The 27,999-nt window shown below is 47.7% G+C and overlaps 1 protein-coding gene and 1 long non-coding RNA gene across 5 annotated transcripts; one reads left to right on the plus strand and one right to left on the minus strand.

The window, feature by feature from the left end:
- Positions 1–3,453: 3,453 nt before the first annotated feature.
- Positions 3,454–27,981, minus strand: Fam3d (FAM3 metabolism regulating signaling molecule D). 4 transcript variants are annotated; one of them, XM_040747557.1, is made up of 10 exons: positions 27,834–27,981; positions 17,009–17,056; positions 14,787–14,894; positions 13,720–13,740; positions 11,580–11,697; positions 10,612–10,670; positions 9,013–9,063; positions 6,939–7,023; positions 4,978–5,104; positions 3,454–3,887 (listed from the first exon to the last, which is right to left on the minus strand). In XM_040747557.1, exons 2-10 carry the CDS (start codon positions 17,019–17,021, stop codon positions 3,798–3,800), a joined length of 672 nt encoding a protein of 223 aa, XP_040603491.1. In that variant the 5' UTR covers positions 17,022–17,056; positions 27,834–27,981; the 3' UTR covers positions 3,454–3,797. The 4 variants fall into 4 exon arrangements, with proteins under 4 accessions (XP_040603491.1, XP_040603493.1, XP_040603492.1 ...); XM_040747559.1 differs by lacking the exon at positions 27,834–27,981 and adding an exon at positions 18,469–18,493; XM_040747558.1 differs by lacking the exon at positions 27,834–27,981 and adding an exon at positions 18,355–18,473.
- Positions 18,724–23,201, plus strand: LOC121140906. Its single transcript, XR_005877855.1, has 2 exons — positions 18,724–18,822; positions 21,108–23,201. It is a non-coding gene; the product is annotated as an uncharacterized LOC121140906 (long non-coding RNA).
- Positions 27,982–27,999: the final 18 nt, after the last annotated feature.

Raw genomic sequence — 27,999 nt, forward strand, 5'->3', positions numbered from 1 at the left:
CGACCGAGGAGTGCGGGAGCCCAGTCCAAGCTGTCACCTTCTTGGACGCAAGTCTTTCCCGTCTTTATCCTGAGCTGAACCAGTCATCCTTGCTATGGCTGCAGCACCCTGAAAATAAGGCTGACTCTCACAGTGTTGGTCACATTTGTGACACTCACCCTTGCTATGCTGTGTGGCTGCCTCCAGTGTCAGTCTCCTTGGGGGCCGCAGAGATTCAGGTGATGGAAACTTGAGCTCTTTTTTCCACACCGCGTCTGTGGATATGTCAGTGAGGCATTGTATCTTGTCAAGGAGGAGGTCAGTGGTGGGCCATGAGCCTGTCATCTGCCTGGTAAGTACCCAGCATGGGGCAGCATGGGGCCTTTTCCACAGCAGGAGTCCCATGGCAGCTCCGGGTGTGGCTCCTCGCCTGCAGCTCCTCACTCTGAGAGTGACCTCTTGGAGAAATTACCCCGTAACTATAGCTGTTCTGCAGAATGACACTCTCGTCTCTTAGCCCAGGTGCAGACAAGGTCCCATCTGGCTAACACACCCAGGGACCCCAGGCACATCCTGTAGAAGATTTATTAAGGGCCGAAATCTAGGGAACACTGCTAAGGGAGAAGAGAGATAGGATACTCCATGCTAAGCTCTGGCTTCTGATGGAACCCATGGGCTCAGGCCAAGACGGTGAGGTAGCTTGCTGTCTCCATTGTCAGTGAGCAGCTAAGGGCCCTTAGAGGCTGGGGATAAATCCAGGCCTTTGGGAAGACATTTCCCTAAGGAACAGGCCAAGCCAACAATTTGTGATGGTGCTTCTCATCAGTTTGGCAGGGTCTAGACTCATCTAGGAGACAGCGTTTTGGAATGTCTGTGAGGGACATCCCCGAGGTAACTGAGAGAGGGAGACCAACCCCCAACATGGGCAGCACTGCTCCATGAGTTAGGAGCCCCAGACTGAATAAAACCGAGAAGGCAAGCTGAGTGCAAGCATTCATCTGTCTTTGCTCCCTGACTGCTGATGCCCTGTGACCAGCTGTCTCGTGCGCCTGCCACAATGACTGTACCCTAGACTGTGAGCCCAAACAAACATTTCCGGCTTTAAGCTGTTTCTGGAATATACTTTGTCATAGTAATAAGAAAAACAATGCAGTATTATAAGCCATCATAGGGGTGGGGACCTGGGTGCAGAGTTGCTGTTTCCGCTCTCCTGCTGCCTCTCCAGGCCCTTTCATCTGTGGGAGCCTCTTTCCTCAGTTCTGAGAAGGTTTCATGTTCTCAGCCTCACTGAGTAGACTGTTCAGTGTGTACACTCTTCATTTACACCCCAGTGGCCACCCAGGTCCTTTTAAAATAGTGACCACAGCCAAGAGCTGTCTGCCTAGTCCTTTATTGGCTCCTTTAAAATCTTATAAGGTGTCTTTTCTCATTGTAAATAAACATTTTCAGGAACAGAGAGGTGTTTATGAAACTCTGCCAATGTTAATTCCCATGGTGGGTTTCTGAAGCATTATATTCCTGTGGGTACAGGTGTTTGTGTGAAGCCCTCTTTGCTCCTGAAGACATTCTAGGTTAGTCTGGATTTGAAGGGCTTACTGGGCTGGCTGAGTGTCTTCTCGTTTCCTCTGCTCAGCTTGCACAAAGCTATCACTGGAGACAGTGTCTCATACTGCCAAAGCCCCTGGTCCAGGCTTCCCAAACTCTAGCTTCTCTCTACCAGGCCTGTGACATATGTCAAGTCCTCCCTCTGCTCAGGGCTTAGAAACTTACCACTTGAGACTGGGTCTTCCCGAATAAAGCTTGAAGTCCTCCACTTCTATGAACCCCAACTAGGATTTGGTCTAGAGCTTGGGAACTGGACCCTTCTCAGAGATCCTGGGCATATATTATGATTCTTTCTCCTCTCATTGTACCTACTGGTCTACTGGCAGTTGACATTGGCATCTTTTGCCCAACGACTCACTGTGAAGACATAGATGGTCTCTTGTTCCTTCATAGAGTGGACAAGAAGTGTCTACAGATGCACATCACACCAACAGCAGCAGCCTTCCCTCACCAAACAGTTGGCTGGTGTTGGTATATAAACACCTCACCTCTCCAGATGCAAAGGATGCCATCTCTGAGGTGTGTGTTCTACAGAGTCAGCCATTCCACTGTGCCAATAAAGCCACCTTGAATCAAAGGACAGAGTCAATGACTGACTGACCAGGGTTAGCTATAGAGTTCTCGGAAGACTGAGGAGGTCTGCTAGAGAAGACAGGAAGAGAGAAGGGAGATTTCCAGGACTGATGGCTTAGGGAAAATGTGCAGAAAGGGTCAGTCAATTGACTCTCCTCTGTCCTTGAATTTATCAGGCCTTTGTCTCAATTTCTGACTCTTGAGTTTTTATTACACTGGAACGATTTAGATAGTTGTTACAAGTGCCAAAGTTCCCGGTGAGATCTCACTGTACTGTACAGTAGTTGGGTTGGACACTGAAGGAGCTCTACCCCACTAGAGCAGGTGACTCTGGGAGGTCTTGCCTTTCTCATTCCCCTCTGCCTTACATCCCTAAAGCTGGCCACCAAGGTCTAGTCCCGCCTTTGGACACTTCCTCCTCCTGAGGCTGATTACTAAGGTCCAGCAGTCAAACGCCCTCTTTGGCTCACCTAATTAACATGTCCAAATAAAATTAAACACCTCATCCTAACATGGGATTTCCCCCTTTCCTTTTATAAACTGCCATTTGCCTATGGATCTGTCTCCTCCCTAACCAGAGACAGTCCTTTGTCCCACTCCAGAACAAACATCCCTGCTCCCTTCCCCTTGTCCCCTCCCCCTTCTCCTTCACCCCTATCTCCTTCACCACCACACCCTAGCCCACTCTAACACAGACCTCCCCTTTCTCTTCTTAAGAAGGACACCTGTAAGGTCATTTGCTGCTGTTTTCTGCCTGAGTCAGAAAGCAGCCACTTGAACTTTTCTTCTCTGTTTAATAAAGGCTCTCTCTGGGAAAACAGGTGTTTGGGTGTGGTTTGTGCCTAATCCGTGGTCTAGGAGACCCCCCTCCCACTGCTCAGGGTTCCCCTTAGAACACCCCTTGTTGGCTGCCCCCTTCCCCAGACATAAAGCCTGCCCTCAAACCTTTGTTTCAGACTCTGCCCCTGGGAAATTCCAAGCCAGGCAGATGTTAGCCACCCATTAAGTACTGAAAACACTTTCTCTGCCTTAGATCCGCCCCCTTCCTCTTTTTCTCCAGCTTTGAGTTACCTCTGGCTTGTCTTAGATGAGCATGTCAAGATGATGGTCCCCTAGGCTTCCCTGCTCCTGTCCATGTGGAAAACCAAGTTCTTTTGTGCCTGGGATTTTGTGAAATCCCGGGAAACCAGGCTCCATTCCAGCTGCCAAATGAGCTGCCCCTACCTGTCCAGACCCAGGATTCTGAGACTAGACCAGTACAATCCCCAGGGAAAACCAGAGCAATTTGAGAAGTTGGAAAGTTCAAAATCAGCAAAAACAGAATTTAATCCTGCTCAAGTATAGGCAGCCAGTCCTTCTGGAGACAGCCATGACAGTCTTGGAAGGTCTCACTTGTCTCTACCACAGCTGGTTCCACAGGCTCTGTGCAGCCTCCATCTTTAGCTGGTCATGGTGGCGCAACGGAAAGCTGTTGCTTCCTTAGAGAGGAAGTGCGCACTGTGTGGGGAATGGTCAGCGTATCTCATGTGGCTTCTCGACCTTGTCACCTTCTATCAGCATAGCTCCAGCAATCATAGGCTCTGCTCTCAAGTCACTTGGGTATTCCTTTGGCCCCCTGGCCCAGAAGGGCCATGGCCACCCTAAAATACCTTCCGTGGCACACAACCCTCCAGCTCTAGCAACTCCGGCCATCCTTCATATTTGTTGGTTTCTGGGTTGTTCTTTAAGAACTAGGGAGAGAAGACAGATGTTTCAGACAATGGGCAAGGCTGTCTAGGACTCATGCAGAAACTCAACACTCGGAGGGCTCTCTTACCTCTGCCACAGCCTCACTTTACAATGGGGTAAGAAGCTCAGGGAAGAATCTTGAGGTCTCAGAAAGGGGATTGGAGCCTATTATGCCCCATGGGGACACCAGTGATTGGGAGAGCTTGGAGAGCTGTCACCCTTTTCTACAGCCTCCATTAACCTCACTTAAAGCCACAGATCACAATAAGAAGAGCATGGAAAAGAAGAATGCTAGCAATTATTGAGCACCGACTGTATGCCTGGCACTATCCCAAGCTGTCTTATGTATTTAATCTGTACAACAGCCTGAAAAGTGCATACTGTTATGGTTCCATTCTACTGCATGGGAAACTGAGGCATGGATAGGAAATGCCACTGTGTGTGTTTTCCCCCGTTGGGAAATTCTTCTTCATGTGATTTCTCTAATGCATTACCAGTGTGGGAACATAGGACGTCTTTGGGGTTTTGCTGTATGGCCATCTGCTTTTGGTGGACCTGGATCCTTCCCAACAAGGAGGAAGAAAGAGTATGTGATTGGCCAGTGCAGCTTAGCTCTGCCCACACTCCCCTGTGTGGTCTAGAGCCCAGTCCAGGCCCTGCATTCTCACCCAGAGGGCAAGGATCTCTCCTTTCTTCTCCTAGGTTAGGCTGTCTTGAACTAGGCCTGATTTCTAAATGTAGGCGATGGTTGTTAATTTGACTGCCCATTGGCCTGACTAAGCAGTGACTAGGGTGTATCTGTGCTAGTGTTTCCAGAGATGATTAATTATTGTCAATTATTATTATTAATCCAAGTCATCCCATCCATGTCTGGGGCCTGAATAAAGGAAAAAAGGAGAGAGCCGCTGGCCTAGGCATTTGCTTTCTACTCCTGGTCTCCATGAGATGAGCTGCGTTGCTCTGCCATGGTGGCCTTCCCTGTGTGGAGTTCCTGACCAACAATGTAGGCTATGGGAGTGATTGTCCTTCCATCCCACGCGGTTTCTTGCCCACCTAGCCCTCACTCAGACAGGGAGGCAGCCAGGAACTTACCTGTTCAAAGGGGCTTTTATTCTTAAGATCTTTGGCACCTAAGAAGACCCAACTGTCCCGGAAGCCCAGCTGCTTTGCATAGGAACTCCCCAGGTTGGAGAAGATCATCCTGATATTCTCATTCATTCTGCAGAGGACCAGAGAGAACTGTTGGGGCGAGGCTAAAGGACATCGGTGGGGGGTGGGAACAGGGTGAGGTTCTCAATGATCTCCTCCACTCTCCACCTGCACACATAGCACCTGCCTCCTAAGGCTCCCAAAGTTCACTGGACTGGGCTAGGGGCCTGAGACTTTCTGAGACTGGGGCAGGAGAGGGGTTTGGACAGTACTGCTGTATTTGCAGGTGCTACACATGCTCATGTGGGAAACACAGGACATCATGAAGAATTGACTGAAAGGAGGGGCTTGCCCTTCTCCCTTGTGAAAATCATCATCAACATTTTAACGGACTGTGAGTTGTTAACTAAGAGATGTGCTGTCAGGTGTTCACCCAGATTGTGTTGTTAGGTGACTCAGTGTGTGAACACTAAGAGTGTGTTTGTCCAGATGCATTGTTAGGTGATTCTGTGTGTGAACAAGAGTGTGTTCATCCAGATGCGTTGTTAGGTGACTCAGTGTGTGAACACCAAGAATGTGTTTGTCCAGATGTGTTGTTAGGTGACTCAGTGTGTGAACACCAAGAGTGTGTTTGTCCAGATGCATTGTTAGGTGACTCAGTGTGTGAACAAGAGGGTGTTCACACAGATGGGTTGTTAGGTGATTCCGTGTATGAACAAAAGTCTGTTCACACAAGCCAAGCTGGCTACGGCATTCACTAATGGGGCCATACATTGAGTGCAGTTTGTCATAACAAACTATGTGGATTTTCTCTTCTTATATGTTTGTACATTCATGTACATGTATGATTGCATGTGTGTGGGCACGCATATGTATATGTGCATATGCATGTATGTGTATGTGTGGTGGCCCAAGGCTGATGTCAAGAATATGTCTCACCATTCTTCTAATTTATTCTTCTGTATTAGGGGTTTTCAGTCAAATACAGAACTCACTGATATTGTTAGCTTGACTAACATGCTTGCTTTGATAATCCCTTGTCTTGGTTTTCAGAGGCTAGAATCACAGGCTGGCTTCTTTGTCTACCTATCACTGATGTAGGTTCTGGGAATTTGAACTCAACTCTCCACTCTTCCTCAGCAAGCTCAATAACACTGAGTCATGTTATCAGTCTGATGAATGCATGTATTTATTTTGCTCACGCAGTCCTAGAGGATGAATGCTGCAGTTTGAATGTCTCTGGTAGGTTTATATACTTGAATGCTCATCAAGGAGTGGAACTATTTGAACTGCTTATACAGATCAGGAAGTGTGGCCTTATGGGAGAGAGTGTGTCACTGGTGATGGACTTTGAGGTTGCAAAAGCCTATGCCAGGATCAGTCTCATTCATTCTCTCTATACCTGGAGACCAGGATGTAGCTCTCAGCTACTTCCCCAGTACCATTCCTGCCTTCCTGCTGCCATATTCCCTGCCAGGATAATGGATTAAACCTCTGAAACTTTAAGCCTGCCCCAATCAAATGCTTTGTACTATAAAAATTGCTGTGGTCATGGTGTCTCTTCACAGCAATAGAGCTCTAAGATAGAGAGTGTTCTTGCAAGTCCTTAAAATTTTTTCACACCATCATTCCTGTGTGTCTTCTTATATGCACATATAATGATATATGCCATTCTGCTATAATTTCTGTAACCAGCCAGTGGCTATTGAATAGAGAGACTTTGCCATTATTGTAACGAAGATCAAGGCATGCCATCCAGAACACCATTTCCCAGACTTCTATGATTCTTTTCTCAGGATAATTAAGTGGAGGGTAGGCATTTCAGGAGAATGGGAAGTGCATGCAGGTGTGGAGTATTTGGTTTGCACCACCATATGGCCTAACAGGTGGCGCTTCCCACTTACTTGGTGCCTGGGTCATCATAGGAGGCCACCAGCACCAGTGTGCTATCTGGTATGCCTTCAAGGAAGTCCACCACGAGTTTGGGCTCTGGAGGAGGAAGAAAACAAAGGCACTGGTCTTTAGGAGAAATGCTGCTGGGTCCTTACTCTTTTCTACCTAGTGACCCAGAGGTGACCTGGGCCAGGATGATGGGGAGTTGAGAAGCCAGATGGAGGCAGTCTGATGGGGACAGAGCTTCCTGCAGCATTTATCTGAGGGCAGAAAAATGTGAGAACATAATAAGGGGACTTCATTCGTGTGACTTGAAGTGGTGACCAGGCACTGGCATTTTAAAGGTCCCTGGGGGGTGGGGCTAGGGTGTAGCTTAGTTGATACAGCACTTGCCTGAAGTGCACAAAGTTGTGAGTTTGATCCCCAACACTTTAGGGAAAAAAGAGATCAACTAATCTCTGAGCACAAAATCTAGCACCCTGACCTGAACCAGAGCCAGAGAAAGAAATACACTCTGGATATGAAACCCAAACCAGTGAAAGAAACACTTTTAGCTCTGAACCCAGAACCTAAGAAACGTACCCTGACTCTGAAACCAGAGCCAGTGAAAATAAGCTCTGGCCCCAAAACTAGAACCAAGAGCCTAAAAAGGATCAGTGAAGGAAACACAGTTTGGTCCTGAAACCAGAGCCAACTCTGTCCTAGACCAATTAAACCAACCAACCAATTCCTGAGAAGAAAATCTCCCTGGGAAAACTTCGCCCTAAGAAGCCTTATATAAGCCCCTCTGCCTGTTCAGTTACAGACTGCTTTCCTGCCCTGGCAGAGGCAGCCACTCTCCTAGACTCCTCCTTCCCAAATAAATCTCTTTCTCAAAAGAGTCTTGGCTGAAGATCTTTATTATCCGGCGTAGAATGCTGAGATGTTCCCTTAGGAGAATAAAAGAACCTTGCCGAAGGGCTGAGCAAGACTGAGCACAATAGCATAACAACTTTTCTCTAGAACCCGAGGAGATTGCTACATTTCTGCAGCGGCTTCCCTTTCAGCAGAGTGCATCAGCAGAAGTTAACATCTTGGGTCACAGCAGCAGAAGTAGACATCTCTGCTGGGAAGCCCTCTTAAGGGGAACAGAGCAGAGCTCAGCTGTAATGGCTATCTTTAGGAGAGGAACGGGATTGCTATATCCTGTGGGGGAAAATACCCTCCATCAAACCCCAGTTTCAGGTATCGCTTGACTCCCTGACAAGTCAGGATGCTTTTCCCTTTAGGGCTGAGCTGTTGTCCTATTGTGGCTCCAGGTGTAGCCTGGCTTCTGAACAAGTCAGGATACCACTCCCTCCAGAGCTGTAACACTTGCTTACAAACACCATATAGACCCAGTGCTGTAGTCCCAGCACTTGGGAGACAGGCAGAAGGATCAGAACTTCATAGGTCTCTACCGTCCAAGACCTCATAGCATCTTCTAAATTACTATACACAGTCTAGGCTGCTGTTCATCTTTTATTACACAATGAGTCTGAAGTCAGCTTGGGCTACATGAGGCTGTCTCTAAACAGCTCTCTGGGGTCTTGTGACAAGGATGAGCAATATCTGCAGAGAGATGGAAAGGAGAGCGCTTCTCAGAGGTCCTGTCTAGGCCTTAGGAGGTTATGCCAAGTACGTGAGCCCACCAGAGATCTCTGCAGCCTTGGATTTTATAAAGCGCTTGCTCTAACAGCGCTTGAGCAGGTACTAGGGTAGTACGCCCTCATCCACAGCACCACACTGGGTGCATGCATGTCCGGTACCAATGCCAGCCAGTGCTTCAAGCACACCCGTTGAACTGTCTGAGATGGTGTGCAACAGCTTTCCAATTCCAGAGGTTGGCTTCATTTTTCTCCTTTCTTACTCCTTGACTCACCAAGGACATTTCTTGAAGCCAGCTTCTAAATAAACCATTATACTCAAACCCTCTCCTAGGAATCTGTGCCTGAGTCTAACTCAGACCCCAGAACAACCATCAACATTTCCATCCTTGCATCCATAAGTTCCCTCCCACAGGAAGCGGCTCATCCCCATGACATCAGTGCCAAAAGAGGTGCCTACCTCCGGAGTACATGTCAAAGCTGCCCTTCTTTAGCACCTGTCCTGTAGTTCCTAGGAAAAGAGAGGCTTATTACTTCCCATAATGTGATCACCCTGCTTGTTATTTTTCTGAATCTGGCCCATGAGTCGTGTAAAGCCTAAAGCCAGAGTTATAACTGAATGTATCTGGCTCTTGTGAAGGTCACGGGGCACAATAGGGGCCTAATACTCGCTGGACTGGGGCTTATTTGAGGGGCTGAAGATCCAGAGCATGTCAGAGTATGACAACTCAGAATCTGTGTTCTGCCATGACAGCGGCTTACACAGGGTGCATTTTGTCCTTTAATTTTTGCACAAATTCAATGGGTTGCTGCTTTGAAATGGAATGTATCTGAAACTGTAAGTGTACTGGATATATTTTCTGCAAAATTGTGATTAAGGGCATGGTTATAACCGTCCCCACATGAGTGGGAAATCTGCAAGCCAAATCTTTCGACTTCTGGAGGCCACGGAATTTTCAGTGATAAATGGTCCTCAGATTTCCAGGGTCTGAAATTGTTTTTGTGACTTTTGGGGAAAACCCCAGGTAAACTGGAGGAAAGTCACATGTCTCAATCTTCACCACTAGATGGCAGTGTTGCAGAGGGTATGGCAGTGCTGACACCATGGGTAGTGGCAGGTCTCCCTGTAAATGGGCAGGCTCACTTGGCAACCCCCCCCCCCCAGTCTTAGAGCGCAGGGAGCTTTACCTGGGGTCTTTGGGAGGGGTTGTGTGTTTCTGTGAACATGCTCATTTGTGGGTTTTTCTAGAATTAGGCAGAGATGAGCAACACAGTCTGAACTGTTTCTCAAAGGAAGCTCTGCACAGTAAGAGGTTAGGAACCAGCCATGTTTAACTGTACTTTGTTGCTCTCATTATTATCTACAAGGATCTATGCACATTCTTCAGACACCACAGTGTAAGGAGGCTGCCCACTGGAGTCGGCCAGATAGGCGTTAAGGTTGTACAAAGCATACGCCCAATGTGTTAGCTTTTATTATCACTGATGACTATTTTTTACACTTTTAGCTTTGTGAGTGGCCAGACAGGAAGTCCCAGTCTGAGACCTTCCTGCCATCTTCCTTACCCTGCTGCCTGGAAGGGGCATCTCCTTTTCTCCTTGCTATTTTTTAGGTGCAGCTGACCATAACTCGCACTCTGGAACCTTCTGTGATTACCCCAGCTCTACCCGCTGCATCTCAGTTCCATTTCCGTGGTACCCATGGGGATCATGAAGCCAGGGTCTGTCCTTGCCGTTGCTCTTAGTGTCCTGCCAGGACCTGGCTCATACTAGCTGGTGTTCACACGTGTGGAATGAAGAGTGCTATGTAATCAGCATGTGATCTTACCCGGCCACCGTGTGCCCGCTGTGGCTCCATGTGTGTTTCTCTAAGCTGGAGTGGCCTTAAGGGTGCAGCCATGGTTCACAGCAGTGAACTCTTGGACAGGAGCCTAGGTGATCAAGCCCGTAGGGTCTGCTGCTCCCCCAATCCAGCCTCACCCTGTCCTGAGTTCTACAAAATGACCCAACAGGTGGCAGGACCCTTCCCCGGGTCTCAGATGTGATGCTGGCCACTCACCGTTCACCAGAGCAATGTTCAGGCCTCTGCCCACGTTGTTTCTCACTGGACTCATGATGCTGCAGATAAGAGGAAAAGGAATAATTCCCAGGAGCAGAAGGAATGCTCCCGCTTTTGCGATGGGAACCTCGAGAAGGCTTACCCCTGGGTCCCAGGGACACTAGTGTTGCAAGATACTTGATTACACTGTGTAAAGGTATGCCACTAGGATTTCTTCTGGAAGCCTGTGGTGGACTAGGTCCTTTGTGCTGTGTCCATGGCACATTTGGGTCAGTCTGCACAGACAAAGAGGCAGAGTCCTTGCCTGGGATTTTAGGATGCAGGAAAGTAGAAACTGGAGAAGTTTTGCCATCCTAGAGTGGCTGGTTCCCCTGTGGAGCTCAGATGCATCCACATTCTGTTTTCCCCTTTCCAGGACCACAGTGCTTTTCCATTCCCAAGGAGACCCAGTCCCAGATGCTGTCGTCCTGGTGACATGCTAAGATGATGCTAGCTTAAACTACATACACCAGTACTGACTCTGTTTTGCCTAAGCAAGTGTGTAGGTTCAGCGTCCTGTTGGAAAGATGCATCTGTTCTCCATGGCAGGATAAACTGAACTGTCGAGGCTGGGAATGGGTACATAGATTTCCCCCACAGGGCACCCTGTATACCAGAAACCCAGACCTGCCTTCAGCTTGGCAGGTGATCCTGTCTGAGCCTCACTTTTCTTTTCTTTACAGCAGGGACAACAACAGCCCAGCCACCTGTGCAGGGCAGGGAAGGGGGCAATTTAGCAAGCGGTGGCTGAGCCAGGAGCTCTTTGGCTGATTGCTCTTTGCGATACATACCTGGAGTCAAAAGTAACCTGGGACAGGCATAGATTTCTTCACAGGCCTGCCCTGATGCTGTAACGTTTCAAATGGATGGATGAATGAATGAATGAATGAAATGTAAGTAAAGAAACACAGCCACCCCTGGATACTTACATTTCATTTTCAAAGCACATGGAGGGGCCCACGACGTTGGCGGCCCCACTGCTGATTTTAAATGCAAAGAAGTTGTCTAGGCAGGGCTTGCTGAGTCCACACTTGGTCTTCGGGACTCCTGGGAAGGTAACACAGAATTCTCACATCCAGGGAGGGGACTGGGCCTTGAGGTTTGCTCTTTTCTGGGCACTGAAGGGCCTCCACCAATGGCATCAAAATCTACAGGACTTTGGCTGAGGGTCTGACCACCCCAAGATTAATCTGAGGGCTTCCTAAGAGAAATTGCTTCTGTAGGGCTTGCTCAGAGCCTGGCATGTGCCTGGCTGGATTATCCCTGTAGACTCTGTGCCTGGGCTTTGGGCCTTCTTCACAGGCTGAGCATGAAGCCTCTTGGTCTGGCTTGGCTTTGGGCTGGAATGGATGATTTAGATAGTAAGATAGCAAGCTGAGGGGCTCCCTGGCCCTCACTGGTGGGGAAGAGTCTAGGTCCCAGGGACCACAGCTGGAGTTCCTAGGACTTGCTTTACCAACTGCAGCCAAGTCTGGCAAGCTCCATGTCAATAGGCCAGCTTAAGTCGGCTTTCCTGGAAATGGTTTCCTGTCCATTCAGCTTCCACTCTCAGGCTGCTGCATGAAAGGGAGTGATACCCACAGGGAGATCTCAGGGGAGCCGAGATCTCAGGGGAGCCAGGATCTGCTTTCCAGGCTGTGACTGAAGGGACTGTCTCCATAGCTGTTGTGAAGCCTGGTGCCATTGCTCTGGGCCTGAAGCTTGCTCTGGGCCTGAAGCTGGTGTATTGTCATGAGTGTGTTGGGGTTGTGATATCAGGAACTATGAACGGCTCTTCCACCGATCTGCTATGTGGTTTTTCCAGAAGCTTCTCTAATTATCTTTGCTGGTTGTCAAGTCAAGAAATTGGTTCTAATCAGAGTGGGCTAGCAGGTTTTCTCTGTCCTGTCTCTTTTCCCAAAGGTCTATCTATCTATCTATCTATCTATCTATCTATCTATCTATCTATCTATTATATATACAGTGTTCTGTTGGCAATTATGCCTGCATGCCAGAAGAGGATACCAGATCTCATTATAGATGGCTGTGAACCACCAAGTGGTTGCTGGGAATTGAACTCAGGACCTCTAGAAGCATAGTCAGTGTTCTTAACATCTGAGCCATCTCTCCAGCCCTCAGGAAGCTTTCTCTTAAATGTCAGTTTGGACCTATTGTGAATGATAAAACTCTTGAAGGTGGCTATGGACTTGGAGAGTGAGGAATTGACTAGTGATGTCTGCCGTGGGATCAGGAAGGGTAGAATGTAGTATGCATGCTTGAATTTTCAGCTCCTCCCAGCAGATGATATCTGTAAGATGTCATAACTCTGGGTGTGTTTCAGAATTGCATGGATGAGGCTTCAGAGGGTTAGATAGGGTCAAGAGTAAAATGCTCTCTGCAGTGCTGTGTACACAGGCCTCCCATGCTTTCTTAAGTCAACACAATCCTAACCCTGAAGCTCAGCTCTCTTTGGAGTTAACATGTTGGGTTGTGGTTTGAGGGGCTTGGCAGGGAAGCCTTATGCAAAAAAAGCTGTTGGGGAGATTGTCTCTGGACTAGCAGGCTGGCGGTGTTTGACTCCCCTACTCATCACTACAATTGTTTGGCTTTAGCCAGGAGATTTCACTTCTCTGAGCCTGTTTCCCTATCTATAGAAAGGAAACAGCCATGGACCCCCCAGTGTGGGTTTGTTAGCTATATGAGATGCCTATGAGGACAAAATGCATCCTCTGACTCAACCTGAGTTAGCACCAGTAGCAGCCATGCTCTTTCCCTCTACCTTCTTTGTTCCTTGGGAGCCCTGGTCCTTGCTGAAGCCGTCTGCAATTCTGGCTCACAACAGGGTGAAGTTCTAGAGAGAGGAGGCACGGTGCCCTGTGGTCTACCCAGAAAGAACTGCAGAAGGGAAAGAGTTGAGCCCTCTTCCTACCGGTCTGAATGGCTGAGAGGGGCCACCCAGCCCCTGCTTCCAGAGGCACCACTGCCACAGAGTGGGCTAGGGAGACTCTGGACACCAGTGTTTCTCTAGGGACTGCAGCACCCAGAGTAGGACTTTGGGACATTTTGCCCAAGGGATGGGTAGATACTCACGGATCTCCTTGGAGGGCATGCCTGTTTGAGAGAAAGAATATGGTTAGTGAAAAGGTACTTAGGCCTCTTACAGGAGGGGGAGGGGGCTGATGGCTGGGCAGTGGGAACAGGAGACCTTGATGTGGCACCACTGACAGAATTGGCCCTCCTGTTACATCTTGGAGCTTTCTCTCAGTTGCAACTGCCACCCATTCATAATAGGCATGAATGAATATACATTCATATGCACACATGCGCAGGCCAAGATACCCATGCACAGACACATACCTGCAAATAAATGCATATTCAACATTCATGCATAAACATACATATGCACAGACACAAATTATTCATGTTTAAAATCAAGCTGTGCTATGCTGTCAGCTTGAGCCTTAACCCCGTGTGCATGGTGGGTGTGATATTTAAGCACATGTGACTCAGTTTACTTGACAGCACATAGTAGGCATCACAACCATCCTCCCTCTTTCACTCATCAAATACTTATTGGCATTTCCCTAGACACAAAATCCTTGTCTTCAGGAAAGTTATATTTTTGGAGGTAGAGTGAGGCAATAACTAGGGAAACAAATAACATGATGATGATGTTTGGAAAGAAACAGGCTGACACGGAAGAGGCTAAGTGAGGAGGACAGGCTACAGCTGGAGGCAGGGAGGCCAGGAAAGGCTTTTGAAGTGGTAATTTTTGAGCAGGGAGCTGAATGTGAGATGGAGCACATCTGCATGCCCTGTACAGAGACACGGTTTGAAGCAGAGGGAACAGCAGGTAGGAGAAGCCACTCGTAACTCAGACATTATTATTTTATTCTTCACTCACTACTTGGACAGTATTATTTCTTCTTCACTTCCTTCTTTCCTTCCCCTAACCTTCCCTAGACCAGGGCCTGGAACATTTCTGCATTCCCCGTGGCTCCAGCCTTCCTTCCTCGCAGTCCAAGAATCTTACACTGTGCCCCAAAATGCCAGTGCACAGCTCACCACAGCTGGCTGGCTCCTGGGTCACCCAAGAAAAAGTGGTCCTCATTACTCCGTCCCTGGTTTGTAGATTATGGGCCATGAGCTCCACTTACTCAGCCAGCGTGGCAGACGGATTGTTTTTCTGCTGAAGCTAATGTAGTTGCGGAGAAAGACCCACATGGCAACCAGGGTGAACATGAAGGCCGCAACACGAATCAGACCTGCAACGAGGGAGACTGTCAGATCATCTGCCACACCCCAACAGGAGGCTACAGCGCAAAGTTCTTGTCAAATTCCAGCAACAACACCAATATGGGAGACCCTGTGTTGTAGGTACAACCCATATGCACACCATGAGGCCATGTTCCAAGGCTACATAAAAGTTCATGCTGGGGTTAGACAGTGAGATCATATGATTAGATTTCGTGAACACTTCCAAAATAGCATTTGTTAATGGTTTAAAAGTGCTGCACCTTGGACCCCAGTTAGTTTCCTAGAGAGAACCCATAGAGATGTATCGTGGGGTTTGTACCGTGTGCAGGAGTTCACCCTCTCTGAGCTAAAGTCACTCATTCCCAAAGAGTAGATATGGAAATGCCCTTACTGCTGAGGTCCCTGGCCCCGAGGGTTCCACCTGTATCCCCTCCTCATTTAGCCTCTCTCACATCATCTTGTTTCTTCCTAAATACCATCACCATTCATACCACTTAGTTGTTACTTGACTCTATTTCCTGGAATATGACTTTCTTATATACAGAACATGTACCAATATGTATTTGGTGAATGAAAGAAAAACAGGTGGATGGATAGAATGGCAGGTGCGTGGTTACATGGATAATGAATGAGTGGGTGAATGGATGGATGGATGGATGGATGGATGGGTAGATAGATGGCCTAGTTTGTTGGTATTATAGTCATAGTAGTAGGTAGTATTCTGGTGGCTTGGGGAGCTGAGGATGTCCTCCATATTTGTCATTAGCTCAGAGCCACCACAAATAACCACACAGTGGACTTGTTCAATAGAGCTGGCATAGCTCTCCAGCCTCCCTTGCCTCACAGTCAGAAGTGACTCTGGAGAGCAATCCCATACCAGGGAGAGGCACCTAGAGCCCATCTACTCCCTTGCCTTGCAAGGATCAGAGTATAACTACATGATTTCATTTGGTTTGAGGGTACTCCTTGTCTTTTGGTGCACTGTGCTTACAAAGCAGAATCTCTCTCAGGCACCAGTCCCTATTTGGCAGCACGCATTCTGTGCCAGGTACTATGCTGACAGATTTAAAATAGATTATCTCAGTTTATACTCCCATTAAAAGTTCTTGCTACCATATTACTTCCAGCTGAGGCTGGAAGAGCTAGCTGCTCTCCCATATCACTTGGTAGAAGTGAGGTTTGGAATCCAGGCAAATAAGCTGACTTCAAATCAGGTGCCACGCTTTCTTATAATTACCTGGGAGTATACCTGGGGGTGTGTATTGCACACACTCCCCTTTCAATGCCTGTAGAAAGGGGTCCATCTGAAGGTGTATCCTGGAGACACACCCTTATTGTGGTGCCGGTGGTGTGAGGACCCTGAAACAGTCCTCCTTGAGGTTGGCATGTGGTCCCTGACTTCTGTCCAGAGCCAGATGTTTCTAAGCTGGGATTCCAGGCAGATAGGGCCATTGGGCAGCAGTTCTTGAGTTCCCCCAGCCTGTTAGTATGTCCAAATTATGACCTGTGGGACACAGGCATCCTAGGCTAGCTATGAATGTTATCCAACTGTAAACTTAAAAACATTTAAAGACTTTTTTTAATTAATGGAGAGATTGCTCAGTGGGTAAAGTATTGACATGAGGACCTATGTTCAGGTCCCCAGCATACATGTCAGAGTCAGTGCTGGGGCATGTATGGATATCCCCAGCACGGCTGGAGGAGGCAGGTAGAGACAGGCAGATCCAGGGGCTCCATATCTGGGGAACTCCAAGTTCAAGGAGAGACCTTGTCTCAAAAAATATAGTAGAGTTTGAGAAGAAAACATCTGACACTGACCTCTGGCTTCTATGCACAGCTGTTCACACACATGTATGCACACAGCGTGTATGTATGTATTTATGTGTATGTGTAACTTATTAGCACTTGTAAAGGGTGGGGCTTTGTAGATGACAATGTTATGTCACAATGTCCAAAGGTTGGACACACCCCCATTCTTCTGCATGCTATCTTCCTGGAGTTCTTGCTGGGACCTTTGACAAGAAATACTGAATCACCCCTGGGGCTGGGGTGAGTGAACACTGATGACAGAAAAGAGAATTTTGGAGCACCCACTCCAAGAACCTGAAGAGCCCTGTCCTACCTGACACTCTCATCTTGCCAAGGAGAATGTCTTAGAGTCAGCGTTAACCTGTGGAGAGAAGAATGTCCAATTACAAGCTGGCCTCTGGGGTCTAAAGATCAGGGTGGGTGCCGAAACCGAGTCTGGCACTTGGAATCCTTTGGCTCGGGTTCCTCTTGCCTGTCCTGTGAGCAGAGAGCAGCCCCCCTCCCCCCATGTCTCCTTCACTCAGGCTCCTAGTGAATGCAGAGATGAGAAAGTCGGGGAAGGTGCATTTTGGAAGACTTGATTTACCTTCATTCCCTCCCCAATTTCGGCCTTCCTCCCTTTCTCCATGTCTTCCCCACTCCTGCCTGACAGGGCTGTCACACCAGTAAAAGCATCAGGGAGCAGCCAACCCTGGCATCCTGCAGGCCAGTCTGGTGCTGTACGAAGAGTCTTTTAAGGGATTAGTCAGGTCAGCTCACATGGCTAAGACCAAGGTCACACACCAGGTGAAGTGAGAGGAGGGACTTGGACACATATCTGCAGCTAGAAGGGTCCCCTGCATTTCCCCCAGGGACCACTTCTAGTACTTTTTGTTTCAGAAGAGAGCTTAAACCAGAGTTTTCTTCTTTTGTGCGTCCTGAGAAGGGTCTGCGTCATCCTTACCACACTTCTGTGTTGTCCTCAGGCACTGGGCAGTTGCCAGTAATGTGGCAGCTTTGAAAGCTGGTGTAACATGTAGTCTTCCCACCAGCCGCCTGGGTTCTGCTGCTGTCTCAGCCCCCAAATAACGCACGAGATACTATATTAATTATGAAGCTGTTGACCATTTTCTTGGTTTCTTATTGGCTAGCTCTGATTTAATTATTAATCCATAACTGCTAACCTGAGTATTTCCACGTGGTCTTCTCTTACCGGAGAAAGGGTCTGGACCTCTTCTCTCGAGTCCTACATTCTGACCGACTGTGCCTCTGTTTCCCAGAATCCTCCTCAACTCCTAGGCCCACCCTTTTGGCCAACAGGGCTTTATTTAATCAACCAATAAGACAACATATACACAGAAGGACTTCCCACATCATCTCCTCTTTTTTTTGTCTAAAATAAAAGAAATATTTTAACTTTAACATAGTCAAATTAGATATAACAAAACAGTTACCAAGTAAGAACTGTAGTTATAATATTTAACCCATTAACATTTAGTAAGATTTAGTAACATTTAAAGAAAATATCATCTAGCCTATCGTTGAGTCTAAAGTTTTATATATATAACTTATCTTTTGTCATAACTAAGGAAAATTGTAACTATAACTATCTGTCTTCAAGTCCATCAAAGACCACAGAAGGATAATATGTAAACACTAGAATTGACAGAGATATCTCGCTACCTGGACAGTCACTGAAGTTTCTTTGTAACGCTGGGGTATCCATATTCAGCCCATAGGTCACAGTATGCCTGGCAGACTTGTCAGCAAATCAGGAAATTTTAAACTGTCTACCTGTATTGGCAGTTCATTTTTTTGTGTGTCTTGTAGAATGTCAGCAGACTCTTCCATGAAGCAGGAACCCTTTAGGACTGCCCCATCAAGTTCAGTAGTCACTTTTCTGTGGGTCCTGTATGTCTAGATTATATAGCAACAGCCAAATGGTAGCTAGGAGAGGGAAGGGCTGGGTGGTGTTAAGTTGGAGTGGTCTTTTGGGATTTTTACTCCCCTCATCGCCCTCCCTGTAGAATCTATCTTAACGGACTTCATCTCAACATTCTCCAGTGTCCAACTGCCAAGGGCTCACTGCTAAAATGGGAGAGAAGACTCCACTCCACAGGGCTCTGACACCCTATGCTGCAGGACAAGGTCTCTGGCCTCCCTGTTGTCTGTATGGGAAGTACTCATGTCTAAACAACAGGACCAGCTACTGAAACCTCCAGTGGGAACCTTCCCCAGGGCCTTCTGAGTAGAGCCTGTGTCTCCCCCTCTTCCACTCACACCTCCCCTCAAGAAACCTTCTATAGAGCCTTTGACTTCCCTGAGAGTCAAACGACAACCGTTTCAGATAAAAAAAATTCTAATGTCAAGGGGTCCTTAGGAACGTGACTTGTAGCCTAGGGGCTTCCACACGAGAACTGAAGGGCATTCTATGCCCCTCATATGTTGGGTACTCAGGGAGGCAGAGTGGGGCTGGGATAGGGACAGCCGGGATGATAGCAGGGAATGCAAGGAAACAGCTGAGCCCATCAGGGGTATGGGTGGGGTGGACCGAGGAAGGAAAAAAGAGAATGAGGCAGGAGCAGCAACGGAAGGGGAAGATGATGACGATATGAAGGAGGCAGAGGGAAGAACAAGGAGTCTTGGAAGACACTCAGGGACACAGGAGACCCAGGCAATATTATTGACAGGAGAAAAGAGGGCCAGGGCACACAAGCCTGGCTAGGTAGTCAAACATGGCAGGCCTGGCTTCGGGGTTAGGGTGGGGAGCAGCAGGTCAGTCCTCCCTTGGTTGTGGGCTCTCTAGCCTGAAGTCCCTCCTGCTTGAGTCCCTGGCTGCCCACCTGACACCTGAGGGGCTCCCTCACCTCCAGAGTCCCCAATGTGCTCACTGTGGCACAGGCTATTGTGTTTTGGGGCCAGAGCTTAGGACTGGTCTGCTGGTGAGGGTGAGAACTCCAGGAACAGGTTACAGGGGTGTCTTTCCCTGTCCTAACTGGTCATTTGGGTTGCAGGGAAAAGGTCTCCTAGTTCTAGATGCAGCCAGGCCTAGTGGCCTGAGGCACAGATTAACAGCAGGCTGATGCTCACCCAGCAGGACAGGTGTGGGGGAAGGAATAAAAAGAGGGTTGTGAGGAGGGCCTGAGTTGCTTGAGCTCTGCCATCCCTCTCTGACCAGAGGGCCAGCCAGCACCTCCCTGTCGCTGGCCTCTCTCTCTGTCCTGCTCTTTCCCACACTCCCTGCTGATTTCTGCCTCCAGATCGATTTAGGAGTCCCAAACACTTTCTTCTCCCAGCAGGCCTGTGTCTTGGAGCCCAGAGCTGCAAGAGCACTGAGGCGTGCTCAGTGTATATCGGGACATGAATTGGATCCTGCCCAGTCCTAGAAGGGTAGGATGACAAAGCCTACCACATGGGGAAGCAGATGGAAGTCTTAGGGACCAAGTCACTTCTAAGGCCACACAACATATTGTGGATTTTATTCTTGAAGCATTTTCTGGACAACAGTGTGAAGCCAGGTTGGGTGCTAGGCACAGGAGAATGACTGTGACAAGTCACACTGTACCCCTGAACTTTGCCCTTACCTGTCTTTGGTTGCTAAGAGTCTATGTCTGGAACATTCTTATTCAACTTGTAAGCCTCATGGCAAAAACCACTTTCTCTGGGAAGTTTTCTGTGAGCTTGGAAATTAAGGGTTAAACACACACATGCAGTCCTGGAGAGAGGCACAGTCATCATGCTATCCTGCCACACGGGGTCACCGAATGGGGCCATTTTATGTCCTTTGTGACTGTTTTTGAACTTAGCAAGTGACTCAAACAAGGCCAATCTGACAGTTTACTGATGGGTGTATAGAGGGCAGGAGACAGGTGCTAAGAGACACTTCTGTAAGTCTAGGCTGGTGGGGTCAGTGTGGAGGCCTGGTTATAGAAGAGTTAAGCAGTGGCAGGTGATGTGATGAATGTGAGGGGTGCCTGTGGAGTCAGACAGATGTGGGCTTGCTGCTTGTGAACTGCGGCTCATAGTGGGCACAGTCTCAGAGCTTTGAAAAAGGGGTGATGCTATCCACCTGTTGTGAAAGTGGTCATGCAGCAGGTCTCTCTGTGCGAGCCTGAGAGGCGCTAGCCACCTTGCTTACAGGGCTCCTTCCTTTAGCTCTCTGTTTATATTCCTCTTTGGCATCATTCCCATAGGGATGTTTATTCTTCCTATGGAGCCATTGTGTCACCACAGCATCTCTGCCTGCTGCCTGTGACATTTCCTTGCCCTTAAAAAAGTATTCAGGATTAAACCTAGGACACTGAGCATGCCAATTGTGTGCTCTAATACTGAGCTCTACCTTACCCGCCCAATCTGCATTGCCACATTTCTTAATGGCCCTGCACGATCCAGGATGCCAGTTTCTTCCTCTTTCCTGGTTTCTCTGTACACAGGTGACTTTCAGCTCAACCCCAACCTGCCTAGAGCCAAGGTGGACTGAGAAGGAAGAGCATCTCCCTAGGCTGAGGATGACCTCTCAAGGAGCAGCCAGAACATGTCGTCGGTGTCGTTAGTGAAGTGAGAACTTTACCTGTTAAATTCTGACTCATGGACCTTTCCTGCCATCACAAGAACCCCTCCATCAGAGTGCTTGAACTGCTTCATGGGTGGCTGAGCTTTTGGCCAGCCAACAGTGCCTGCATCTTCTCTAGTCTTTATTCAGTCCCAGCACCAGGCACATGGAAGGTGTGCTGAGAACGAAGGAAAGGGCTTCTGCAAACCGGCCTTCTCCCTACACCAACATGGCTTCTTTCTTTTTATCTCGCATCATTTCCCCGTCAAGCTAGACCACCCAGAGGACGTATCTGGACTTTAGAACCCAACCGGGTTCTGGAAATGTAAGCCCTGGTTATTTCCGCATTGGTCTTGGACATGTCACAGACTGAGTGATTCGCAGAAGGCTGTGGGTCACTGTTCTTCCAGGAGCTTCTACCTGTTCCCCAATCCCTGGGATTCATTGCTAGGGATGGACACTTTGGGAGACAGACGCCCTGCAGGGCAATGATAGGGTTGGGGGACACAGCTCAGGGTGAAGAAGATGAGACCAAGGTAGAGACATGACTGAGAGTGAAATCGAAGACTTAAGGGACTGTGATGCCTGCTGACGGTCCTAAGGATCGACCTGGGATAAGGGGCTGAGAGAGGCCCTGCCCAGACCCAGTTGTCCTTTTCCCTCATGTTCTAATCACATCTGTCCACCCTGAGTAACTAGCTTGTGTGAGGCCACCATTCATTCCTGGATAGTTCTTCTCCCAATGCCCTGATAGTTACAAGAAATTATTGATGATGTCACCAATACAAAGCGAGGTTTTCTGTGAATAAATCCATAAACAATGAGATGGCTGGTGGGAAGGATTTGTTCCAGTGACATTTATTTAGCAAGGAAATAGCTTATTATTTCCATAGTATCCTGTCCTCACTATTGTAGAGAGATTTTTAAAATGTGCAGGTAATGCTTGGTTTTTATCAACTTGACACAAACCTAGACATGGCTGAGAAGAGGGAGCCATGGCTGAGAAGATTAAGAAAAAACCCCATAGGCTTACCTACAAAAGCCTGTGGGCCTTTTTTTAAATTAGTGATTGATGGGGAAGATGCCACCCATGGGCAGAGGGCCCTAGGGTGTGTAACAAGGCAGGCTGGGAGAGTCATGGGCAAGCAGGCCAGTAGGTAGCACTTCTCTATGGCCTCTGCTTTAGTTCCTGCCTTCTGGTTCCTGCCCTGCTTGAGTTTTGCCCTGGCTTCCACCAGTGAAGAAGTGTGATTTGAGTCATGAGACAAAATAAACCCTTTCCTCCCCAAGTTGCTTTTGATTGTGCTGTTTTATCACAGCAATAGAAAGCAGAACTAAGGCATTAGATGTCTCTGTGTGTATGTGCTTGTGTGTGTGAATGACTGTGGAGACCAGGAGTTACAGGAGGTTGCAAGGTGCCTGCTGTGTGCTGAGCCATCTCTCCAGTCCTTATTTGTTGAAGAGATTTTGCTCTCCCAGTTCCTAGGGCTGTCCCAGGATATGATGACAAATATTCTGTACTAGGCACTGTGTAACCTTGAATTATTTTAACAGATTTAATCCTGTAGCAGGTCAGTGAAGAATCTGGGGAAACTGAGTCACAGAGTGATCAAGTCATATAGCTGAGAGTCAGAGATAAAAATGATTTCAGATGAGACTGTCCATGTCAGGAGCCTACTTTTCTTCTTTAAATTTAAGGCAGGGTCTCAGATTGGCCTTATACACAACCTAGGTTGGTCTTACAACGCCCCTGTCTCAACCTCTAGAGGGTTGGGATATAGGCTTGTGCCACCATGCCCCCTAGGAAGTCCCATGCTTAACAACTGCAGGTTGGACTAGGTTGGAAATATTTTGGACTTTGCAGGTTATTTGTTCCCATAGATGACAGTTCAGCCTTGCTACTTGAACAGGATGGAAACTGTAGATGTGTAAATGAGTGAATGTGGATGTGTACCAATAAAGCTTTAAAAAAACAGGGTGTTGAATGACAGTTTATTCTGGAGAGGGTGTGGAGAAAGGGGAACACTCATCCACTGCTGGTGGGAGTGCTAACTTGTACAGCTGCTTTAGAAATCAGTATGGCAGTTCCTCAGGAAATGGGAATTAGTCTACCACAAGATCCAACAAATGTGCACATGGGCTTGGGAGCTCCCTGGCCTGAAGCTTATCTTAGGTGATGCAGAAGGCAGATATGTGGGATAAGAGGAAGTTTCTAAGGTTCTGTCTCCACCTTCACCCTCCTGAATGGCAGTTCCATGAGAACCTGTTCACTTTGATGGCTAGTTTCTTGTCTTCTAGCTTTATATGGGTTTCAGGAGGTCATTCCTCTGGATATATTGAATGGAGGTCATGGTCTGATATACTTTGTTCAGTAATCCGTCCCCCACCCCACCCCACTGCTGCCATCCAGGGATACCCTCAGTAAGAGGAGTACTTTAGTCCCATTCACTCCTGTAAAACTTCAGGAAGTCTGTAGTCTGTAGGGTGGTTAATAATGGGACATGGTAGAGCCTGCTGTGGCCTTCATCATGGTATTGCAGGCATAGTCCTCTCTCAACCTGTTTTCTTGTCTGTACATGCCTACCAGCATTGCCTATAATGGGAATTAAGTACAAGGATGCACCCAGATTCAGTAGTCTGTAAAAAGGGCGTGCTGCTTAAGGAACAAGTGTCAGCAATGAAGCAGTGCTCCCTGCCTTCATCTCTGGGAATGCTGCACGTACCCTTAACTACAAGTACCCTATAAGCATGGAACAAGAGTCTTTAAATGATGCATGGACAATGGAGTTCCCTGATACCCACAGAACAGCTGGAGAAAAGTGGAAGACATCTTCCCACACAACCCTTCCCCTTCCCTCAACTGGTTAAGAGAATCAGGGCAATTTCAAGGACTGGGACATCTTCAGGTTAGCAGTTTGAGTCACCAGAGTTCTCTTTGCTGAAAAACTGTCTGGGGTCACCAGCATACCAAATGAATTATGGTGGGATTACATTCCCTCAGCAAGCCTGCTGATCATTTGAGTCACTTCAGTCAGGTCAAGTGTGAAGAAGTATACTCACTCGTAGGTAATTTGGTTTCTATCAGAAGTAGACCAAAACCTCTGATAATTCAAGATCACTGCCTTTTGGGAATGTGCTTGAATATGTTTCATCTAGAAAGATATAAGACCCAGATATCTGACCAGAGAATAATCACCGTATTGATTCTAATAAGCACAGTTGTTCTACCATCAGCCTTGTCAGGATTATTCTTTTTTATGAACTACATTTTACCAGTGACAGCTCTCCTGTGTGGATAGCTTGCTGAAGAATAGAGCAACACAAAGTCAGAATCCTATATCAGTCATTCCCAGATGCCAATTCAAGTCTTTTATTTTTTCATCATTGGCACCAAGATTCCTGCCTAAAATACAAGGATTCTCACACCTACATAGGTGAGAAAGTTTCAAGTTACACTCCCATTCTATCTTTTCCTTTCCAAAGTTTGATCACAGGGCTAAAAGAATCAGGTCAGCTTCCTGTGTCTTGAGGAACAGACTGCTTTCTGATGTCATTTCTAGTGAATCCACCCCTCCGCTGCTACCATTGCGGGATGAATACCTATGAGAAGATCCAAGTCCTTGGCCTGGCTCCCGTAAGCAGCCTGTTGAATCTAACTCCTGCTGCCACACTTCTGCTCTTCTGCGGCATTGTCCGCCACAGCTGCCTTCAGTACTGTTTGCTTGGGACCCTATGCTTTGTGGAATGCAGCCTCCTTTGCTAAGTCTTCCTGGCCAAAACGTCTGTCCCTCCCATTCCCAGCCTTTCCACTTTTGGCAGGTTGCCTTTTCTCTTCAGGCGTCAGTCGTTCACCTGTAAAATGGGACTAAGACTCACCATGCAAAGTTGCATTTCAGTACTCAATGCCGTGCTAGATGTGGAGCCAAACCCCCACATGCACCACACTCAATGTGTGACTGCTGCTTGTATTGATCACGCAGGATCTTTCCCTATCTGTTCTGGGTTGTCTGTGAGACATCCTCCAAAAGCTCATATGTTGAAGGCTTGGTGCCCAATGTACAAGTGTTCAGAGGTTCAGATCCAATCACTACAGGGATGGTTGAACCACGGGACTCTAACGTTAGGACTGATTCATCTACTGAGTTCCTAACACAATGGGCTATTTGGAAGTGGTGGGCGTGTTAAGGGGTGGAACCTAGCTAAGAGAAGTGGTTCACGGAGGTATGACCTCGCAGGTTACGCTTTGTCTACAACCTCAAGCGCATGCTCTCACTCTTAGCTTTCCAGTCATCACTAAATGAGCAGCTGTGTTTCACAGTGTACTCTATATACTCTGACATAGCGCCGGCCTCAATCCATCAGAGTCAGATGACAACAGAGTGAAACCATGAGCCAAATAAATCATCTTTTCAGTTGGTTTTCTCTGGTATTTTGTCACAGTGGCGGGAAGCTCACCAACACAACATATCTCTTGTAGTGTCACCACCTGTTTTACTCCCAGTCTTCAGTGCGACTATTCTGATAGAGTGTGAACTTTCCGAGATAGCATTCTGTCATTTCTAAAAGCCTGGTACATTGCACAGTGCCTAAGGCACAGTAGGCACTGAACATTGACAAGAGTACCAGCGTGTGTGGTCACTGGCGGCATGCTAGGCCCCATGTTGAGTGCTTTATGCTACTGATTTTTTTGTGCAAATTTACATCAGTCAAGCCTCAAGGAATGTGTTAATGTTATTGTTTTCATTTTTAAAAGAAATAAGCCAAACTATGGATCCCAATAAGTAAATTAAATCTATCTGCTGAAAAATGGATGCCCCATTCTTTGGAGACAGAGAGGCTGAGGCAAGTACAGAAGATGAAACACAAGGAGACACAGACAGACAAACGGCAGATCTGGGGTCCAGACACTGAAGGTACTTCTATATGTGACTTTGGAACTTTTGGCTGCTCCCTGGGGAGGAAACTTCAGAGTTCTCACCACTTTCTAGGGCTTCCAAAAGGGTTGGTACCAATCATTGGAAGTTTCAGCATCCTCTCTGAGAGACAGCTCTCCTGTGGGTTGTCCATTGTCTGTTTGAAACAGCCCTCCCATAGGCTGTCCTTTGTCTATTTGAAACAGCCCTCCCATAGGCTGTCCTTTGTCTATTTGCAACAGCTCTCCCAATTCATCCCAGGAGGAGCAGCTGCTTCAGACTAAGAAAACGTTGTCAGTCACTAGACTATCCCCTGCCCCCAGAAAAAATGCCTAAGTGAGGTTAGGCTTCTTAGCTCTGCAGATCTCCAAATTCCTCCTGGAACAGAGCAAGCAACTAGGGCCAGCTTTCAGACAAGGCAGTTCATGCAGAAGGAGCTGTGTCGGAAGGCTCCAAGTTTCTAGGTGTCTATCAGCAGACACAGATGCAGGAACTGGGAGAAGGCCGACTCTCCCCTCCAGCTGGGCTTAACGTGGGTGTAACCCTTCCTGAACTCACCTCTGATGGCCATCTCTTCTCTGCTCTGGTCTGCACTGTCCCCTGAGCCCCCCTCCCGCCTCCTTGTCTCCCTGCCTTCTATGTTCAAACTGCCTTAGCATATGCCTTTGTTCCTGTAGGTTGTTTTTTTTTTTTTTTCTTTCTGGCTAGAGCACTGGTGTATTTACCTGTCCTGTAGGAAGCGCTTAGGAAGTATTTAATTAATATTGTGTGAGTGAGCCATCTGCAGGGACACTCCCAAACCAGCTGTATCACACGGCACTGAGCAGAGTGCCAGGGTATAAACTTTGTAGCCACTCTGCCTGGGGGAATGAAGACTTGCTCCCTGGTTTTGGAGTGGGAGTAATAATGGAAATGGCCACATGGAGGACACTGCATGGAGAGCATTTAGCATGCAGCTGGGTTGTTTTCTGTGCTTTGGTATTTCCTCCCACAGATGTCTAATGGGCTAGGACTGAAGGGATTGAACCGGGATATTCAGCCCTTCACTCCCATTTCACAGATGAGGAAACAGATCTTAGGGAGAGGGACCAGCCTGACAGTACCTTGCTGGAAAATCCTCAAGACCACATACCCTTGTCACAACATTTCAGGTCAGTCTTTTCAGAGATAAATCTGTGGCCAGAGAACACCCTGTCCTTCTTTATTCATTATTCAAATATTTGTGGAACTTGATGTTCATCTAGAATGTACTTTTTCTTTCTTTTAAAAACATGGGTGAATTAATACATGTGGAGATTCATTGTGGTCAAAGGATATCTATCTACAGTGCAGGTTTTCAAATCCCAGGCCTTTGAACCCCGGATCTTATCTTTGTACCCACAGCAGGCATAACTAATCAATCACAGCATGAACTGCACTGAATGCTAAGCCAGCCTTCTCTTTGGCCGATTGTCAGTTGAACCAGACCCCCTCAGATGAAGTCCGTTCATTCCCCCTCCTCAGTGCAGTCTCAGAAATCTCTTCAGTTATGTAGCTTCCCTCTTCTTTTCCTCTTGCTTTGTCTCCCAGGCATGCTTATCCTTCATTTCCCACCCTCCCTGCTTCTATCATTCTTTCAAAAATGTGGACCAAGAGGTAAGCCCCCTCCAGCCTGGCAGAGGCGTACCCGAGGCTCAGGGCTCATTCTTCCCTACCTTGGTGGAGAAGGGGTGATGAATCAGCTGATGATGCCTTGAGTCCTGGCCCAACCAACAGCCTCCCTGGCCTGACTGCTGATGAAACAGCGTCCTGGTTCTTGGAGGGTTTGTGGCTGCCCAGAGGGAGTGACAAGGCAGGTCACGGGCTCCCTGGGAGGGCAGC

The sequence above is a fragment of the Mesocricetus auratus genome, unplaced genomic scaffold (assembly GCF_017639785.1).
Source record: "Mesocricetus auratus isolate SY011 unplaced genomic scaffold, BCM_Maur_2.0 Super-Scaffold_100006, whole genome shotgun sequence".
Taxonomy (NCBI): domain Eukaryota; kingdom Metazoa; phylum Chordata; class Mammalia; order Rodentia; family Cricetidae; genus Mesocricetus; species Mesocricetus auratus.

Bases quoted from the DNA above. Each gene is read 5' to 3' on its own strand.
- Fam3d (XM_040747557.1), bottom strand. The intron at 13,741-14,786 runs GTAAGTGGAGCT...TCTCTCAAACAG, and splicing joins CCGTCTGCCACGCTGGCTGA to GCATGCCCTCCAAGGAGATC. The intron at 10,671-11,579 runs GTAAGTATCCAG...TCTTATCTGCAG, and splicing joins ATGTGCTTTGAAAATGAAAT to CATCATGAGTCCAGTGAGAA.